A 21,083-nucleotide genomic window follows, 5' to 3' on the forward strand; every position below is an offset into this window, starting at 1 on the left:
GGGAGGCCCAAGTCTCATCAGTTCAATATCAGGACTTAAAGACTCCAAATTTAAGTAGAGGAATTGTCAGGAATCAGCACAGAAGCAGAATAGTATCTCTCATCCTTTAGAGACACAGCTATTCAACTTTTGCAGTCTTCCTCATCTTGCAGACGTGCAGCCAAGCCATTCATTTCTTACTCAAAGTGTGTACGGATGAAGCCATAGATCTAAAGACTGTCCCCTCTGTGACTGAAATTGTGCTGTGTAAACAATGTTATATACTCCAGCAGGAGGACATTTGAATTTATTTATAAAAAAATGATTAAGAATATTCATTAACTCAAACAAGGCTATTGACTCCCAAAGGTATTTTTGGAACTTATCCTTGTGCTACTTGTAAAGTTAGCACTGTCGTGTATTATTGCTTACAAACAGTACATCATCACATGCCTTCTAACAGAGCGGTACTGTGATCAGTTCGTATGTATTTACAGGCTTTTTTGTTTGTTTTTTAAACAAGCTATAAAAACATTACATACTGTACAGACAATACAAATACTCAAGTCAAACAAATGGAATGCGTAACAATAAGAAACGTCATAAAGGAAGACTGACATAAGTCCTTGATTGTCAAGACACATTTATATTTATATATAAACTCTAGCTGTGCAGAATCAAAGATTCAATCATAGGTACATCCTTATTTGATAGATCATATTTACAGCATGATATTGCATAAAAAAATAAAACAATGTTGTTTACACAATATTACCTTTCCATCCATTGGATTAAGGAAAGCAAGAAACAACTCTTAGAAATGTTTGCTTGCCTCAGTTTGTGTTTCCTACCAAAAGATGTAATTTCAAAAAGGAAACGTAAGGTTTTATATGCTGAGTAGAGCAAAAGCGACTATAAATTTATTTCCCTGACACAAAGCAAATTGAAATTGAACAAAAGTTTAAATTTTAACTTAAAGACATGTCTTTTCATTAGCAGTAATACTTTCTTAGTACTTGTCCTTTGCAAAGTGAGTTTCAGCTAAATGCATTACATGCCTAACATAAACATGCATTACCGTAAGTTGAATGAACTTTCAAAGTTACAAGGCTTCATTTTAGTAAAACATTTAACACTAGGAAACTGTAACATTATTCATTTGCTTCAGTACCAACCATGTAATTTGAAAGTTCACATGTGTACTGGTACCGACTGCATAAGCATATTTCTGCCTGTTAAAATTTCCAAACGGATTCCCAGGAGTATTAGGATTTTCCCTGCGATTTGTAATGGTATTTAAACAAGCAAACAAAGAAGAACAAAAATCAAAGCTCTCAAAGCCAGGAAAAGTTAGCAAATATACATACATAAGTAATCCAATGCTGCAAAATTCAGAGTGGATTCATCCAAATGTTCTGGTTCATTTCAAATAGTTACTACATAGGATACAAATACTATAAAAATATTCTGACCAAGCATGGAATAGAATGTATCTGTCCAGGTGGAAAGTTTTCATAGGAGAACATGAATACTTTAGAATAAACTCCAAAAGTTACAGTAGAACCCCAATAATTCGCAGCAATGCCTTAGAAACCCTTTACAAATGACAATTTTGAAAATAGTGAAGAAGCAGGCAATAAAAGCAAGATGTCACATCACAAAATGTACTTTGTTCATTTATTTTGACAACTGTAATTTAGTTTTCAAGACTTCTTCTACCTCCCAGTATACTAGTATAGATTCTGTAGTATACTTGGGTGAAGTAGTACAGTATTACTAATATGAGACCTCGCTACAGTACTTTTTAGACCATTGCAGAGAGGTGGGGAAGAGACCATCGGGGGTGTATAAACCTATCGGATGCTCTGATTAGCTGTCAGCGAATTAGCAAGATTTTACTGTACTTCTCAATTAACAACGAAAAGCTCCCGTCATCCTAAAAATTGACAAGTACAATATAAAAATAATACAAGTGTTATTTCACAGGAATACTTTCTTGTCCTATTTTCTTCTTGAAACACAATTTTCCTAAAGACAACACTAGGAGACACAAGATCATAAACATAGTTCTTTTATCATCCAATTTAAATTGTTTATGTTGTTATTCGTAAACCAACATACAGTGATATACAAGGTTAATCCTTCTCCCCAAACCTTGTAATTTATGATTAATCCATTCTCAAATCAATGAAGAAAATGTAAATGCCTATTAGTATGCCATTACAAGCTGATTCCTTCATTGTCTGTTATATTAATGGTAAAACATATCAAAGGATTCATGCTAAAAGGGACACTGTCAAGTAATTTAGGACCAAAATATGGCCTATTAATATGTGCGTATATATACACACACGTATTTTGTGTGTGTGTGTGTGTGTGTGTATATATATAGTTTGGTAATAAATGTCATCAATTTCCTCTTTTTTAAAATCATCATTGCTCTATCACTAGGAGATATCCCCAAAAAATTCCACCTTACACACACACACACATTCAGTGCTTGCATGACCTTTAAGTAAGAATGTCTGTTGTTAGCTCTGTGGAATATAAATGCTTGCCCCAGCCTTATGCTGACCGACTGAACAATATCAGTACAAGAACAGAACAGAAAACCAAAGTCACTTTTTTCCAGACATACACGGAAAATTAACAAAAATGAACACTGACCAGATCAAAATGAAGAGTGTGCACCTGTAGCAGATTAAAAGCAGCAAAACATGAGCAGTAGAGAATGTTATTAAATAATGTAATTATCAAACAAGCAAGAGCTTCTTACACAGTTAAACCTCCTAGAACTACATACACACTTACTCCAGAATAAAAGGACATGTACTCAGGAAATTATAGCAGTATATTTGGTTAACTCCTCCAGTACAGAAAGCTTCAAGCATCAGCAGATCAACTACTCACACCACCGCTTTAATTGCACATGTGGAGGAACCCTACGAGATAGTCCCCGTGGGCTAGACGGGGACTTCACAACCTGTCCTAAGGCACAGAGTATAGCTGTAACGGCTCAGCAGCAGGCTGGGGAATGAGCTGCTGGGGAATAACAGTTCCTCATCTGATTCCCACTTTGCTCCGGGGAAGAGCTAGTTCCTTCACTCCGTACAATAGCTTGCTCACTCACGCACCCAAGCAGCGATTCCTAAGTGTGAAGATGGCATGGAGCGAGAGCTACTCCCTTCTACTCCTCAGTCACTTTCTCACAGCAGAGTATCAATGCAATAACTTTTTAAATAAAGCTGAGTCAATCTCCTTCGGGAGAAGCAGGCTTTATTCCTCTTACCTCCCTATGGGGCCAGAGAAATGCAGTAATAATCTAGCCCTTTTATTTTATTTTGGCTTTTGCTGCTTGTTGTATTTAACAAATAGTACTATTAATGGCCACCTACTTGCAACAACAGGACATTAGAACAAAGATGCCAACACAGTATTATTCAGGCAGCACAAGCTAGGATGTCATGGAAATGAAACATGGAAAACGAAACGTGCGTTACAAGAGGTGGCTTCCTGGGATACAGGGGCCATAAGTATTATGTCTGTGCAAACTAGAATGGAAAGTCAAAAAACCAAACTGACCATAAAGGAAGAAAAACAGAGACGTGAATCAGTTTAAAAACATTCTTTCAAAGAAATTTTTTTACATGTATCATTAATAATCCATAAGGAATTCACTGTTCTCCCTTGATGCTCATTCTTCTTAACTCAGGGCCAAACACTCAGACAAAATTACTGGTAAGTCATAGCACACTGAAACACCTTTCTATATTATACACAGGGTCAATGAATCAAAACAGAACCTGTTTCCTTATACAAAAGTACCAAGTAAGAAGTTTACGTAAATTGTATTTCTTGTCAATACAAGAAGCAAGCTATGGATAACAAATGCACTTTCTCCCTCAACTGTACCACGTGAAGTTAGTGCTGTAATAGTGATACCGTAAGGGAAAAGAGACAGAGTGGGATCAGTTTCCTGGTAATGAAAATTAAGAAAAATATTGCTACTGCTTTGGGAAAAGGTGGGAACCGTTGTATGTCCTGCTCAAGTCCTGTCTTCAAAGACAGGATATATTTTAGCCCCTTGAGACGCAGTCTTTTCTCCTAGCTGATGGCTTCATCTGAGAGATACCAGCTAGCAATAGTGCTGTAAAAGGATGTATGAAACCCTATTAAAAAAAAACAAACCAACAAAACATATACATACATACCTATATATATATATATACACGTGGGGGTGTGTATGTGTGTGTGTTTTTCCCTGGTTAATCAGCCTACATTAGGCTTAAACTGCCTTAGACTACCAGACAGTGTCCCTTTAGGGAAGGTGCAATAGAACGAACATACAGTTCAAAAAATCTGTAACTTGTTAACTTAAACTACACGATAGTTATGCTACTCAAACCTTACCACCTTAAAAATGCACACAGAACTACTTATCGTACCATACTGCATACTTCAAGACAAAGTACTATTCAAAAAAACATATTCATGGCACAGGAATAAACTTTGTAGTTTATTTATACTGTGAAACGCAACGAAAACTTCTGATCACTCGCCTATGCTGGAAAAAGAAGTCCTGTCCACTAGCATTATTCAGCGGTTTTGGTTGGTAAAATTGTAATGACTTTCACTAAGCAAACACTAAAAAGACAGGGAATTTGAATGCCCACTTCTTCAGCTTTCGGGGATACTTCAATAAATTTAATGATCTGAATTGTCAAAATTCTAGACAGAGAATTAAAACAGTTTTTACAGAAGCTAAGAATACCCAATCTCAATGTATACTGAAAAGAGTAATTGGAGCTGTATGAGATTAAAATGATGCAACCATATCAAACCTAAAAATCTAAAAATGTTTTTATTTTTTGAGAAATCAAAAACTATCAAGTTGACTAAGTGCTCTATGTTAATCATTATGAGTATGTAGGGTAAGGTACAATTAAGCTTTTAAATCTTGGAATACACAGTTTGTGTAAGCATTATGCAATTGGGAATGTCATCTACAGAGTATTTTAACTAAAACTTCAAAATCTTGATATCTGCGTATGAAAAAGTCATTAAAAAGTTACATCTAGATTCAGCTGTACAAAGAAATACACATTACTTCAGGAATGAAGTAAAGGCTTTAGCAGTTAGGCATTTTGCTTTAAAAAGTGTTTAAAGTATTTTAAATTAATTCGACTTTTAAATAGTAGAGTTAGTCTATCAGAATTCATTTTTTCCTCCAAACACAACTCAAGGTAATGCAAAGAAAAATAAAGGGCACATGGTCTAAAATTATTTTTGAGAGAGATGGAAGAAAAATTATTTTTCTAGAAAATGCCATTTTTTTAAAGCCATATTTGCTTGACTTTGAAACTTACTGTTTATTCTGTGTGTTTAGTACATGTTGATTCCCTGCTGAAGAGCAATGACTATGCTGACAAGCTTAGAAATGACAATATGAATAGCATCAGACAATAAACTGTCCTCCCAAAGCATACAAGGAAACCAGTAAGGAAACAATCATGGGGGAAAGTCTTACCTGGGGATTTTGTTTATTTTAAATTTCATAGAAGGTAAAATATTTTCTGGATTCAAACAAGTGAATAATAAACTGCCTTTGATAGGGGCACCAATATCAGGCAGTTCAATGACTGGTGACTAACCAAAAACAAAAAAGAAAAAAAAAAAGAAGCAGTTATTGGTCTTGCTAATATCAGCTTACTTTTGTTTTAACATAGCGCTCTTAAAAGCTGTACAGAACTCCATCTTATACAGAGCAACCCCCTTTTGACAAATGTGTTCTAAAGTGCCAGTATTATTTACAAAGATTTCTTAGCCAAAAGTCTGGCCCGTTGTGGCATCAGGTGAAGAAGTCATCCCAGCTCTGCTATCATTTACATTCACCAAGGGAAATTCTGGGAAGTCAGCACTTGTCCCTGGTCCCCGAAGGTTCACCTGTCCATTGGCAGTGCTAAACTGAGATGATATTCCAGCTCTTGCCCCATGGTACTGAGCTCTAAAGGGCTGCTCAAAGGAGCTAATTTGATATGCTTGATGAACAGGCTGTGCCTCTGCTTTCTTCTGAGAAGTTACTTGATCCAAGAAGTCCTGTGTAGAGGAGGAAGAAGAATGATTTGCCTCATCACCTGAAAAGGGAAAAGGGTGCTGCGAATCACCAACCATTAGTCCAAAATGAGACTTGTCTGGAGTTGTTCTTAATGGAGAGTTCATTCCCGATCGAAAGCTATTGACGGGTATAGACGTGTAGACCTTCTCCATGGAAGGAAATGCTGGCTGGGTTGTAAGAGTCTGGTTATCAGTCACAAAATTAAGGCTCGGGTTGTTCAAATAGGCATCATTTTGGCTAGTTCTGTCCAAAGCTTGTTGTAAAAACTTTGAATATTCTTGTAACATACTAGCTTTATCTGATGAGGAAGCTTGAGAGCTTGTTCCAACTGTCTCAGATTGGGTGACCTCAGATACTTCAGAAGAATTGATTGATATACTGGAGGTCACCTCAGTGTCAGCCACACTGAAAGATATCTCATGTTGTCCATTAGCCTTGTGTGAATAATGATCTAACAGAGTTTGCAGTACCTCATCTGGAATGACATTTTTGTCATGGTTACCTTTAATTTCAACATTCAGTGCTTGTGTGTCTAATATTGAGGCTGTAGCAGTTTCATCAATGACGCTGGCCACAGCTGCCTGTGTTACTGAAGGTTGAGACGCTATGGTACTTACATTCAAGGCATATTCTCTACTGTTATTACTAGCTGCTTGTAGATACCTCTTTTTCTTTAAAAATTGCATTGCATCATCGTAATTAGTGCTGCTGTGTACAGGTTTACTGGGCCCTTCCTGTAACGTGTCAACTTGATCAATGTCAGTATTACCTTCAGAGTCCAGTAAACTTTGCTTATCCACAAGCTCAAAGGCATACTTTGAAACCTTGTTGTCTTCGTATGTGGATAAAGGTGAAATGGTTTGACTTTGCTCAAGTGGCTGTTTCAGACTCCTCTTGCTGTTAACTTTTTTGAGAACAAGCTTAGGTGGGTGTATTTCTCCAGAATTTGCTTCTTCCAAGTGCGTCCCGCTGACCGAAGAATGTGGCATCTCAACAGCATATTCCGCTACCATGTATTCATCTTTTACTTTAGTACTAGAAGAGTACAAAGGCAAATAGTCATTTTTGTCCTTCTTCTGTTCTGATTTATCTGTACTTTCCTTACCCCCAGATTTTGTTTTCTCTGTTTTCTGCCTTTTCTTCTTTGGCAAGGAGCTGTCTTTCATAGGCGTAGAGAAACCAGAATCTTCCTCCGATGGCAAAAAGCCAACTTTGGTGGCACTTCTGTTCGGTTTCTTGTCGCGGTTCTCATGGCACATACGTTTATGTTTCAGCACACGATCAGTCCTGGAGAAATACTGCAAAAGATTTTTATTATTATTATTATAGGAAAATAAATATATTAGCAGAAAGAAAAGAAACCTTTCATTCTAACAAATTTACTTCACAATACATCCACTTTACCGACTTCTAATGAAGTGTCAAACAACAGTATATAATCAATAAAATCAAGCGCAGACAGTTGTGACTCTGCTCCAGCTGTGCACCAAGACCACCCACCTTAACAGCAAAAACATTCTCTATACATTTATTTGTATGCACATGACTACAACACCTGGAGAAAGTCCTACCTGTACTACTTGGGAATTGACTGGTGTTTTGTTCTTTAATTGCGAAAGATTTCATTTAGTCATCTTACCTGCAAACAATATTCACACTGGTAAGGCTTCTCTCCGCTGTGAGTTCTTTTGTGCCTTTCCATGTGATACTTCTGAATAAACCTCATACCACATTCATCGCAACGAAATGGCTTCTCACCTGATAAAAAACACGTAGCAATATTAATCTAAAAAAATAAATCAGTGTTCTTCCATACATTACCAGGTCAAATACTACATTCTCTACTAGAAGTAATAAAGAAGAGGACTTAGTCTGTTGCTGTTGAAAAATAACATAGGGCTTGCTCACATCACTATTTTCCCAGGACTCAGTAGCTGATGCTTCAAAATTATGGTAAGCTTTCACACTAAAAACCTTTAAAACTAGATTCTCTCCCCCTCTTTCTAATGTAGGTGCAGATATCTGTCTTAAACCTAACAAATGAAGAACTACAAAGATAGCCTTCCTAAACTGCTGCTACATAATTTTTTTTAGGGCAGAAGATTGTATAAAAATACCTCAATTCTCTCACCAACTCATTTAACTCAAACCAATCCCTTCTAGAAGAAAATTATGCATTTCCAAGCTTTTAATTTAGATTTTTTGTAGGGTACTCTGTATTTTCAATAATTTGTTTTCCTTTATCTGTATTTAGAATTTAAATAACTGCTCTGAAAAAAATCCTAAAATTTTGGTTGGAACACAAATTTATTTATTTTATTTTCGTTTTTTAAAATTAATTAATTAATTTTAAAATATTTTATTTAAAAAATTAAGCTGAAAACAAGAAACCTCTGTAGCTGAACTGACGCTGGCAAACTCACAGGTTTTTCTGTTTGGCTGTTTTGTTTGTTGTTTACTTTCATGAAATATTTGTTCAGACAATATTCATTGCCCTGAATACATCTTCAGTTCTCCCCTTATTTTTCCTCACAAAGAAGCCCTGCAATGATCCTTTCAGAACATGTAGTAACTCTATCTTTATATTTCTTTTAACTTTTGTCTTACATCTTCCCTCTGATATTTTTATTTTCTAGGTTTCTCTGACAAAACCTAAAAATTCCAAGTGCATTGAAAAGTTAGGTTTGCTTTTACAAAAGCTCACTATTACTTAACAGAACTCACCCTGAACAACAGTAATCTTTCCCCTGAATATTTACTATGAAATCTTTTGCGCTGACATAGAGATCAGGGATTGTCTTGGCAGCATCTGTCAACATCCTCTTTGTTCTGGATACTGATTTTTGGGATATAAACCGTCTATCTTTTGTTTCCAGAAATATGCAGACTATTTCTATTTTTCTGAGGTAGTTTTATTCTTGAAAATTATTTTATTAACTAATTTTATTATTACTAATAATTAATTATTAAAATGTTAATACATTTTATTTTATTATTTAAAATGTTGTTAGAGTGCATATTTTCCATTTAGAATAGAGATATTTAGCCACATCCTTCTACAAATGGAAATACGGTACCTTAAAATAAGATGCCAGTATTTATAGAAACTAGAATGGAAGGTATCTGTATCACCCACACATTTGCTCCTAGTCAGATCATTAATGCCCAGAGTTTCAACCTTTTTAATTCCAAGCAATTTCTAAACTTCTCTCTTTGTAAGCCTATGCCCTATTTCCAATTATTAATTCTTACCTCTCCATGTGGCTTCTCAGCCAATCCCTTTCTTGGATTAAATTATTCCAATTTATTCTCTCCTAAAACAAATTATCTCCTCTCCTAAGATCTCTCAGCTTCCATCAGTTCTTTTTCTACAGGCTCACAACCTCAGCATCCTAACTCTTCTTTCACATTTAGCCAGAGACTAACTTTTACCATTTCTTGCTTATTAATAATCACCATAGAATTTTGCTTTTTTCAGCACCCTTTATAAATTATAACGCCTATCGTATAATCCTCTCTAGTACTGTCTATAAGCAAATCCTCCTCTCTGGCCTATCAAACTCTAACTTTCAAACTCCAGTTTCATTCTTCATGTTCTCTTTATTCGTTAGGCACCCTTACAACTACGGTGTTTTACTTGCACCAAGCCTGTTGAGACTTTCTGAATCAAATTCCAATCCCTGTCTTCACTTCTAAAGATGAAGCAAGAGGTTTAGGTCTCGTTGTTCTAGTTTAATACACGGGAACCCTTCCATTCCTGAAGACAACTACTTAATCCTTTACTTACTGTTTTCTTTCCCTTTGCTCCACTATTCTACTTCATGTTTCTTTTAAGTCGCCCCTTTGAACAACTCTCCTTACATTGTCTGGAAGTTTGCTTTCACATCTTAAACTTTTTTAGAGAAAGGAGCAGCTGTTTGGGATGAAAACTACCCTGAGCCTTACAGAAGCCAAACCAAGTCAGAGCAGCAAGACAGCTCAGTCCTGTTCTAGCTCTGAAGAGCCCTCTAAGGAGCTATCCCGCTATCCCAGGAAGTCTTGAATGCAGAACGCTTCATTGATACACTTACCTTCAGCCTTACACCCGTTCCTGTAAGTGAATGGTCACAGAGTTCCTTAGCATTTGCCTACTCGAGCCAGCTATTTACTGGCAGCAGACTCTCCCAGCTACCTGTTCCCTTTTCAAGGCTTAAATAGGGCCAAACAGGGCTTCTGAGGTTTTTTGTTGTAGAGTACTACCACCACCAGCTATTTTGGAGACTTTGAGAGTACATATGAAGGCACTGCTGGCCGTGCCTCAACAGGAAGAAAAGTCTGGGGACACTGCCCTTGAATTACTCAGTACAACACAGAAAATAGTCATCTTCAGTAGAATTCCAGAACACTCTGGAAGTAAGATTAAGAAACACTTTGTGAAACTGATACTGTACTTAATTCTTGCTTTAATCTTCATAAGGAAGATAATATTAGAAAAAGATTAAAAATTAATATGAAGACATGCTTCCTGTAATAATTTCTTCCTAGCAGAAGCTTGAAACTTCAGATGCCTTCTGAAATCTTGTTGTACTTTTCAAACAGGATCTATTGCAAATGGAGGAGATCATTAATAATAACTTATTGCTAATGTAGGGACAATTCAGGACATATTTTTCTGAAATGTCTTGGTGAGTGGGAAAGAATCAGATGTAGAAAAAAAAGTAAAAATTTAAAAATACAATACAATAATCTGCATTATTTATGGAAACAGCCTATGTTTTGTGTCTACATTGGAAATCTACTAAAACTGAGCAATAGAACTATTTATAAAGTGTAGTACGAATACTATGTGTATGAAGGCTGTAACAATTATAAACCCCCAGGTATTTTAAAATCTAAACAGACAAAATACAAATTATAAAATACCAAGGAAGGCAATAAAAAAGCAGCATGACTGAATAATAAGGCGCTTGAATTGTTAGCCCCAATGTTGCTTTATTTTTTAAAAAATGTAATCTCATTTTTTGTGTTTAAAATGGAAAGTAGGGTGGGTTACGGAATTAGGACATATGAATGCATGAGTGGGTATGGTGTATAGAAACATCCCTAAGCAAAAAGAAAGCAGACATATTTGGGAAAAAAAAAACAAACCAAAACAAAAAACCATTCAGCATCTTCGTGAGCCTAGTAAACTCAAAATATGAAAATATTTGTGTACCAATGACTCTTCCCTCTCTTACAATTGAAATGGTGATTTTCTGTACCGTTAATGACAAGTTTAGCAGCAGCATTCTAGCACTGCTGCCCTCCTCTACATACAATTATTTCTAGTAAGTGAATTTTGTATTAATGCAATGTCTGCTTTTAGATGCAACTATTTAATTATTTACACAGAATAAGGCTGTTCATTGATTGCTTCCTAACTCCCTCATAACATTTCATTTGAAGGAGTGGTTCAGAGAACCAAATTCAAATCACACTGGAACTCGCTGGAGCACCTGTAAATTCAGGGCTTGTAACAGGCATAAAATGGGGCTTCTAAGTGTTACCGCTGTCTTCAATTGGCTTAAAAGAAACAGGAAAATTTGATAAACATCTTTTAAAGAGTAAGAAACATTCTGTTCTTCATCAGTGTTTTGAACACTGTACGAAAGCTGGTGCTAAAAGTGGTCATCCAGAGAGATAAAAATGCAAAATAAAAAGAAAAAAAATACAATGTTGAATTTATAAGGACTATTTCTTAGAAGAGTATGAATAATAGAAAGAGAGCTTTCCTTTACTTCCATCAAAGTGAAACACAGACCCACTGCTCACTTTCTGGTGAGAGAACCAAGCTGAAAATTCAGCTTTTCTGGATGGGTTCAATTATGCAGTCCTGAACAACAGAGTAACGCTACGCAAACAGCTAAGGCCCAGTAGTGAATATTGTCATATAGAAGTGAAAGCTGAGACAGGTATGTAGAATGCCAATTAGCTATACTGTAACTGGGCCAATTCAAAAATTAAGCAGTTGTCAAATACTTGCTAACTAAATGGACTTCAAGAAAACTTCTTCCACTCCTGGAAGCTGGGTCTTACATGTTTTCTCCTAACCAGCTACTAGCTGTCACCTAGGAAAACACCCATAATTCAACAATTTAAACACAATCACCATCTTCAATTTTCTGAGAAACAACCAAACTATACCTCAGGATGCTCAGGAAAGGAGGAAAACATAGTTATCTAAAAAGTCAGATAACAATATGGTTAATTTGTTAAATGGCAGCTTATTCTCTGCTAAACAAAGACTAGTATATGTAAGAGCTGGCAAAAACCCCTGCAACCCCACCACCACACCCTCCCTCCAAAGCTTACAGTCAACACAGAATTCTCATTAGAGCTAAAAGTTGAATTTAAAAAGATAATTACATCCATTTATAAAATATTTGCAGTCAAGTGTTAATTAACTATATTGCCCAGACTCTCATTTTCAAAGCCACATACAGGGAATAATCCTCACTAAAAAAAAAAAAAAAAAAATCTTCTGAAAAACATGAAGACTGCACTTAAATTTTTGCCTTTTTTGGGGGGGTGGGATGGGCAGATAGACGGAAGAGAGTGAATGAGCATTCTTTTCAAGAATAATATCTACACAAAGTGAAGGCAGCATGGTTCACCAATTCAGAGCCAGAGGAAAGACTAGGAGCAGAACAAAGACACTAGACAGAAGAATGGAAGACTCTTCTGTGGCTGACTGGCTGAAGGAAACCTACTTAGTCTGGACTCATGGCAACCCAGGATACAAAAATCCCATAAACAACAGGGCATTTGTGCATGTAACTCCCTGTACACTGCTCTGAAAACTCATTTTGCAGAGTTTTTTCTCCCTCTCAACTCTTACACACGCACACACTGCACTGCGTGTTAGTAGCTTTCATATCCATTTAAATGCTACAGCCAAGAAACACTGTGCACATTCACCAGCTCTGCTTTTCTGAAAAAGAGGCTGAGAAATTGGCATCTAGTCCAGAGGGACCATATTACAAAATATTTAAAGAGGGATTGAAAGGCCATGCACCAAAATGCCAAAAACCCAATGAAGCCAAACCTGTTAAAGAATGTGGTTTTGTGCGGTGCAAGAAGATGAAAAAATAAACATGTATAAACTTTAACTCTCTTTGGCTTAAAACTTCGGGCATTATTTGACCTATATTGCACATTTTTAAACTAAGGCTCTTATTTTTAGAACAGTTCTGACTATCAAAAAAGAAAAAAAAAAGTGCAAAGTAAAGCTGATACTAATACCTTTGGGGTTAGGCATTTTGGCCATTTTAGTCCTGGCACTTTTCCATCAAATTCCAAAATAAATAAATAAATAGACAGATAAATCTACTGAAATGTAATTTGGAAGTCCCCGTTGTCTGAATTAACTTGATACAACAAAAGATAGAACTGCTTAACAAACCTTGACTTTTATGAATGCACAAACTTCAGGATTTGCTACTCAGGGGTTATTTATAGAATACTACTTTCAGATTTGCTTACTAGAGTTTGTACTCACTTTACAGCCAAAGAAAAGTGGAGCAAGTTGAAAGCACAAAACTAATTTGTTTTTTAAAGTTTTGTAATATCTGTTAAGACAAACTACAACAGGGTTTTAGGCTGCATACTTATTACCAGAAACCTTGCCTGAGTGGGGAAACAGTTTTTAAGCACGCCAGTAAAGATACTCAAGGCACTATACTCACCAGTATGAATCTTCTCATGCCTCTGTAGCAGGTACTTCTGTATGAAACGCATGTCGCACTGACTGCACTGAAATGGTTTTTCACCTTGAACAATATAATTCCACATCCATAAGTTAATAACTACACACTGTTGTTTCTGATAACTACTTTTGAGGAATATTAAAATGTCTATTAAAAAAACCAGCATCTGAGCGAATTCCAAAAATACTCTAATACCAAAAAACATTAGCCTTACTAAGTATATGAACTGCAGAATTCTTTCCATGAGCCTAAGAGTCACATTAAGACTAGCACGGAAGAGTGATCCGAAATGGCTGTAATTTCCTCATGAACAAGATCAATCACGATGCTGGCATAAGACTGCATTCAGGATACTGGCAAGCTATTATAATAGTAAGTACCTTTTTCACTTCTCCGAACCAGAGAGATACCTCATCAGGCAAATAAGCAGCCGGAGCACATTTTACAAAGGGGTCAATTTTGGCACTTAGGCTACAAGTCAACCCATTACTTTCTGATAAAGAAAGAAAAGAAACCTTGTAAACAGCTAGGTCTTCAGTTTGTTAAACATATGTTGATTTTTTCTTTTTTCTGGTATTCTTTTGACACTTTGGTGCATGGAATCTCTAAGCTTAGATGCCAAGTTAGCTACACTCTTAAAACTGAAATTCGCATAGAGCTGAAAACATTTTTAACATAAGTAAACAACTCTTTATATAGTAGAAAAGACAAATTTGAAGTCAAGCAGTACCTGTATGAATGAAGACATGTCTCTGTAAATGGTAGTTGGTTCTAAAGGCAGCATTGCAATGCTCACAAACATGAGATTTGTGGGTTTTCAGACCAAGTGATCCATCCTCATTTATTGTAAGGATCTATTTTAAAAAGAGTAAAATTTGTTCTCACACTACCCTCTAAAGATGTCTTATTAACTACAAAAAAAAAAAACACATTAATTTTTTCGATGCAGAAAATTTAAATATTTCAGGTAAAACAATGCTAATTTCTACAAAGCTATGTGTTAGGCTTTTAGTATACATTTCCAATTGCAGTCCAATCCAACTTGTGTCTCGTTGTGTATTGAGAGATTTCTACAGGACAGAGACAAAAGCAGCTCATGGAAAATCAGCTCAGAGCTCCCCTATTCACAGCTGAGTCACTTTATATGCTACTGTTTACTTTGTCCGTCTGTTGGAAAGGATGCAAAGTAACCAAACCACCTCTGGGCACTGAACCATGGATAATCATATTTTAAAGCAAAAGTGAAAAGTTATAGTCTTTTTTCAAATCAAGATTGTTAATGTTTGCTAAAAGGCATGAAAACTTATCCAGGATAGTCATACAAATTATCTATATCTACATAATACCAAGAGTCTTGGTGACAAAATTGTATTTTAAAAACCAAAACCCCAAAGCCAAACAACCAAGAAAATAGTATTATTCTTCTCCCCTTTCAAGTTTTCCCCTCAATAAAATATTGCTCACTCAATATTCATATTAGAGCATCTCTTTGACGAATTCAACTTGCCACACTCAATTGCTTTGCTGTCAAAGCAAGCCGCTATTTTCATATAAAGTTGAAAAAACTTAAATGAAAAAAATTGCACCGTATCTACCTTATTCAATAAAGCTCATCACAGGTTTTCTCTAATTTGTCAAAAAAAAAAAAACAAAACAAACAAAAACCCACCAAACCCCAAACTCTCTACTACCTCTGGCAAGAGAGTAAGAAATCCAGTAAACAAATTACATTTCCAAAAGTCTTACTTAACTGGAAACAGAACTATAAAGAAGAGCTTAAGTAACCTTAAGTAAAACAGTTTAGTCCCTTGTTATTAACAAAAAATAAAAGTCTGCTGGGGAAACACATCTGCAATTTGATTAGCTACAATGTTTCAAGTTTTATGATAATGACAGTGATGAGAAAGAGAGAGTCAATAACTGAAATAGTTATCTATGCAATAGTAGCAAATACTGTAGGATCTACTTAAACAATTTTTAATTCTGCTGCATCAAAACTCAGCAAGAGTGAAAGTCTCGAGCTAACAAATTCTTGTGCATTCACTCTGAAGGACAAGCACATTCATACGTTTGTAAGATTGGTACGTTACAGCTCCAGTAAGTCACAGATACAGACAATTATAAAAACTCTGTTCTGTAACAACATACAGCCAATGAAACACTGACTGGTTATTTAAAATAAATTTAAATACATGTTATGAAATGTTTTTCATATAGAATATTGAAATTTTAAAAGAATTGTGCAGAAAATACACTTAATTTCACGGTTATCCTGAACCTGGGCTGTTCTACTGCATCCATTCATTGTACCACCTCTTAAATGAAGAAAGTTAACTTTGTCAGTGCAGTTTTCCTAACAAAAGCAACAAAAAGCTTGTGCGTGTGTGTGTGCGCGCGCGTGCGTGTGTGTATGCGCATGCACATGTGTTTGCGTGCATGGAAGAGGGAAAAGTAGACAGGATTCATAAAAGCTATTGACTTTTTATTTATATGATGACTACATTAATGTAAAATAAAATTTAAAATGTTTCGGTATGTTAATTGACTTCCATTTGTAAAAGTCCCAGCTGCTGTTTGGATGGAGAATCAACCACATTACTCTGGGAATACTAACTTAAACTGCAGTAGGCTCTCACCTATGTCAGTCCTTCAACTTCTTTCTGCCTTTCTACTCTGACAAGTTTGAAAAAAAAGGGGAAGAGAGACTGCGAAAGAACCTGTTTAACGATTCTCCTGATCATTTTTCAATCTTTTGTCATCTCAGAGACTAACACTGACAGATTGGGAGATAAAAAGGAAGCATGCAAGTACACGTCTGTAGAAAGAGGGACACATGCCTCTCCTGCCTTGCCATGTTTCCATGGAAGTGATCTGTGGAGGTACTCAACCTAGGTCTCCTTTTCCTATCAAAGGGAGAAGTATCTTGATGCACAGGATTTGGAACTTGCTTCCGCACCCAATCTGAAACAATTTCTCAACTTTCTAAGAATACTACAGGTGCAACCTAATTTGACAGTGCTTTGAGGAGGACTGAGAGGTCCCACTCCCAGGCCAACAAAAAGGAGGTTTTGGAGTTTTTCTTGGTGTTAGGGTGAGTTTTCCTTCAATGTATACACAGTCTGGGTTGATTTCAGAGTAGGCTTATTTTAATGCTGCTGTGTGATCATATATAACTGAGTTTTGCCTATCAGAGCAGCCTGTATATGTTCTATTTTAAGTCTGAAGATTAATACTGATTTGGGGAATTACTAGAAGATATAACACTGCTACCTCATGAGGTGAAATGATTCTGGATTTATCTGAAGTGCGTCTCAATAGAAGAAAATTGTTTTCAGACATACAGGGATACATACTCTTCATGAATGGATCTACAAAACAAATTTTGAAGTAACAAACCAGCAGCTATGGTAAGAATCTTTTGATATAAATAAATACATATATGAAGATGATTATGACCACAGGAATATTCCCTACTGGTAAATTATTTTATATATATTAGTAAACTTTTTAGAATTTTCAAAACTATCATTTTAGATTTCTTTTTAAAAACTTTTCACTACTATGCATGAAGCATATAAAATTATCAGGCTTACAGAAAAGCACAACTATTATTAGATAGATACAGAGTAATGATTTATAAATTGTCTACAAAGCTACTGACTCATAATTTAAAAAAAAATATTTGGAGAGAGAACTGCCTGGAGACAGATGTTAAAATATGTCAAGGGTTCATGTTGCTAAAAGGAGTTCAAAGAAAAACACTGTTATATCAGTTTTTGTTTTGGGTCTCTGGTGAACTTCAGAACTGCATCTTTACTGAGCAAACAAACAATTTCCAGCCTAACTACTTCAAATGCTAATGAAATTAGTCATAGTCAACCAAATCTTCAGGTTCTTTTAATCTTGGTTTTGCCAAATCAATGTCTTACTTTTGCTGGTGAACGCTGTTTTCTTTTCTTCTTTTTCTGCAAATCTACTGGCTCTCGTATTTGTTTTTTGTCTCGTTTCTGTTGTTCAGATGCATCAGTAAAGGTAATTTCTTGCTTTACACTGATCTGTTAAGATACCAAGTGCCAGTTTCAGGTAAGGTTCTCACTACAGAAAAGCAATTTTTCAATTTTAGAAGATGACAAACTGCTGAAACAGAAAACCTTTTTCTAAGGGAATTATCTTGTGGCTTCATTCTTTCAGAAATTTAAGTGAAAGGAATAATAAGTATCTTAAATAAAAAGGGCATAGTTAATTTCTACAGTGACATTTTGATGTATCTTTTCCTTCATCTCCCAAAGTCTTTTCTCCTTCTGACCTGTGGTGATTTTGAGATCAGTTCTTATATTAAAATCACTTCCATCTGTAAAACCATTCAGTTTTTCATACCTATTTTACTTTAGTCCGTGTGTTGTCAATGCAAGATTTAACGGAATAGTTTATTATATATTTAAGACAGAAGTATTTTTTAAGAAAACAAGAATAGTGCTAATGAAGTTTTTTCCAAAAAATAATCTAAGGTAAACTTTAATAAAGAGCATGATACTCTTACATTTTTCTAATGCCTGAATCACCTGATCTACAGCTAACAGAGTAGTGTTTTAACAATGCTACCTTTCTAAAGATTATTCTTCGTGTATAAGGCTATCTGCTTTTAAAGTCCTGGTAATTATCCTTTATGTTTGAAGGGTAACAGTGATGATGTGCTGCATTACAGACAGATGCTCTGTTTTCAAAAAGGAAGTCATCTATATTCTCTCTGGGAAAGCTGAGATACACCTTCTATGAGATATCGAGGAGGGGCATATTTATGGTCATGTATGAAGTGTCACAGTCCAACCTGCAGTGTGAATGCAACTGCTAAGCGTCCACATACTTTGAAAACATACAAGATGCTTCCTATAGCAAAAGAAACTAAATAGTACTATGAACAGCATAAACAGTATGCACCTTTTAATAACGCTATTTATTCTGGTTTGTAGTTACGCTCGAACATTAAATGTTTTTAAAAGAGCACATTTTAACGCATTACTTCTATGGTAACAGCTTGCTTATAAAATATTTATAAAACAGATACTTAAAGATTATACTTAATTGGCAAAATTTATCCACAGCCAGAGGCAAATGACATTTTCATAAATAGCATCCATTCATAAATATTTTGATAATCAAAATCTAAACAAGCAATTAATAGATTCTTGCCAGAGTAGGATTAGACTACCAGATCAAGCTTCCTAGTAATTTCTCCAATATTTCACAAAGAAATTGCTTACAGGGACATTAACAGCATACTGCAGCCCTTGAGGAAGTCTATCTTGCGTATCCATGTCATCATCATTTTTTACCGTCTCCTCATGGACCATGAGTTCATCATGTGAAATCATCTCTTGCTGTCGAAGTTCACTTTCCTGTAACACTTCATCTGTTGCAAGAATTTCTTGGTGCGCCATAGTCCGATCCTGAAGCACTGCCTCTTGCCGTTCTCCCGATACTCCAGACTGGTCAGATACTGCACCCATCCCTACCATAGCCCTGGATGACTGCATTTGGTCTATGCCACCACATTTAAGAAATAATCCTCCCAGCTTGTCTTCAATGTTCATTCTTAAGTGCAATAACCTACAAAGAAAGTTTTAATAGTAAACATCTACAATTGGTGCTCTTGCTTAAAATTTTTACTGAAAAAACGATTTATAAGAACTCGGTCAGTACTCTACATACACACATGCATTCCTAAAATTGATATCCAAATAAAAGCGAAAAATTGGATATCTTGGTCCAACATGAAAAGATTCTCCTTTTACACACATGCACATGTACACAAATGAACACTTTCAAATAAAAAGTTTCAAATCAAAGTGCCTTCTGATTACTGGCAAAATTCTGGTAATTAAGTGATAGCTAATTCCTCCTTCTCATTCCTTAGAAAATGTTTTTTTCCTGTGTGCCCTTTTTACTCTGTTCCCTTTTCCCGTTTTGACTGTCTTTTACAAATGCCTCTTTCATATTGGTCCTGTTCTCCCTACTTCCTTGTCCTTTTAGTGCCCTTTCACAACTGCTACCCCAGGGCATACTGTAGCTGCTGGAACATCTTAATATCCGCAAGTGAGAGAAAAGGCAACTTTCTGGCTAAAGGTATATGTCAGAGAAAGATTATAGAGAGGTCAAATCTGTTTATAAAAAAGGCATTCACTTTCACACCCACTAAGCAGGAGCATTCGTCAGGAAATATGAATTCCAGTCATGAATAGCAATACCATTACATTGACATGATATACAGATAGATAATAAAATCATAATATTCCAACAAGTGTCATGGCATTATTAATTGTTTTTTAACAATTTTTAACAAGGCAGCAGGCTTTTGTGAAGCTGGAAGTGGCAGCATCTACTTATTCTACTTATTATTATACATGCAAGGCAGTCCTAAGATGATTCTTCTCCTTGGCATACTGCATGTCCAGTCACAGCAGCCAGCCTCCTTCACCCTGTTCCCCAGGCCCATAACTTCTACCCATTCCACAGTGCTCTGGTCTACTCCTTTCAGACACAGACAGACAGACGTCCCTCCTCCATCCCTCTCTCTCCCCACAGCTGGAGGGCAAAGGCTATACGAAGGCTACAGCAGACACAGGGATGGGAGCAGAGGCACAGCGGAGCTGGACAACAGAGAGCAGGCCTAGCCAACGCACAAGGTGGGTATCTTGCGGAGTATTACAATAGCATCAGCACCTTTGATTTTGAGGCATTCAGAATTACGATATAACTGTGATGTTGGTATATTGCTAGTCATCAGCTTCAAATTCTGTCCCCCTAAGGGTGCAGCATGGTGAAAGGCTCCATCTCCATTTCAGTTTTAAATCAGAGGCTATGCTTCTTTCCCTGCAGCTCTCGATGACATCAACTCATAACCAAAGAAATCAAGTCTCTCTGCTTGGAATTGGCAGGGCCATCACCCTGCAGAACTGCACCACTATAACCCCCTGCCAGTTTAACAGCCTGCCAACATGCGAAAAGACTGGATCAAACAAATGTACATGAAATGTTTAAATTTTAATTTTCAGTTTGATCCATTAGATCACTTTCCAATCTTTTGAAAATTCACGATGTATCTTAAACATTTGTGAAGATTTGCTTATACCAAACTACACTGACTTTACAAAATAAATAGTGGTCTTTCTTCAGGAGAGATCCCAGAGTACTTGGTAGGAATGCAAGCCACCGGCAGAAACAGCTGAAAAAGACCTCAAAGTTTTGCTACGTTATACTTTGTTTCA

At 36.1% G+C, this 21,083-nt stretch overlaps 1 protein-coding gene across 2 annotated transcripts in view; it reads right to left on the bottom strand.

The window, feature by feature from the left end:
* Positions 1 to 4,475: 4,475 nt before the first annotated feature.
* Positions 4,476 to 21,083, bottom strand: part of ZNF148 (zinc finger protein 148) — a 36,441-nt gene continuing 19,833 nt past the window's right edge. For both annotated transcript variants that reach the window (XM_076343011.1, XM_076343013.1), the window contains exons 2-7: positions 19,080 to 19,425; positions 17,748 to 17,873; positions 14,549 to 14,672; positions 13,798 to 13,881; positions 7,734 to 7,852; positions 4,476 to 7,392 (exon numbers count right to left, since the gene is read on the bottom strand). In XM_076343011.1, coding sequence (XP_076199126.1) covers positions 5,800 to 7,392; positions 7,734 to 7,852; positions 13,798 to 13,881; positions 14,549 to 14,672; positions 17,748 to 17,873; positions 19,080 to 19,409 — 2,376 coding nt within the window. In that variant the 5' untranslated portion in view covers positions 19,410 to 19,425 and the 3' untranslated portion in view covers positions 4,476 to 5,799. The remainder of the gene's footprint in view (positions 7,393 to 7,733; positions 7,853 to 13,797; positions 13,882 to 14,548; positions 14,673 to 17,747; positions 17,874 to 19,079; positions 19,426 to 21,083) is intronic.

Source organism: Aptenodytes patagonicus, chromosome 6 (genome assembly GCF_965638725.1).
Source record: "Aptenodytes patagonicus chromosome 6, bAptPat1.pri.cur, whole genome shotgun sequence".
Taxonomy (NCBI): Eukaryota; Metazoa; Chordata; class Aves; order Sphenisciformes; family Spheniscidae; genus Aptenodytes; species Aptenodytes patagonicus.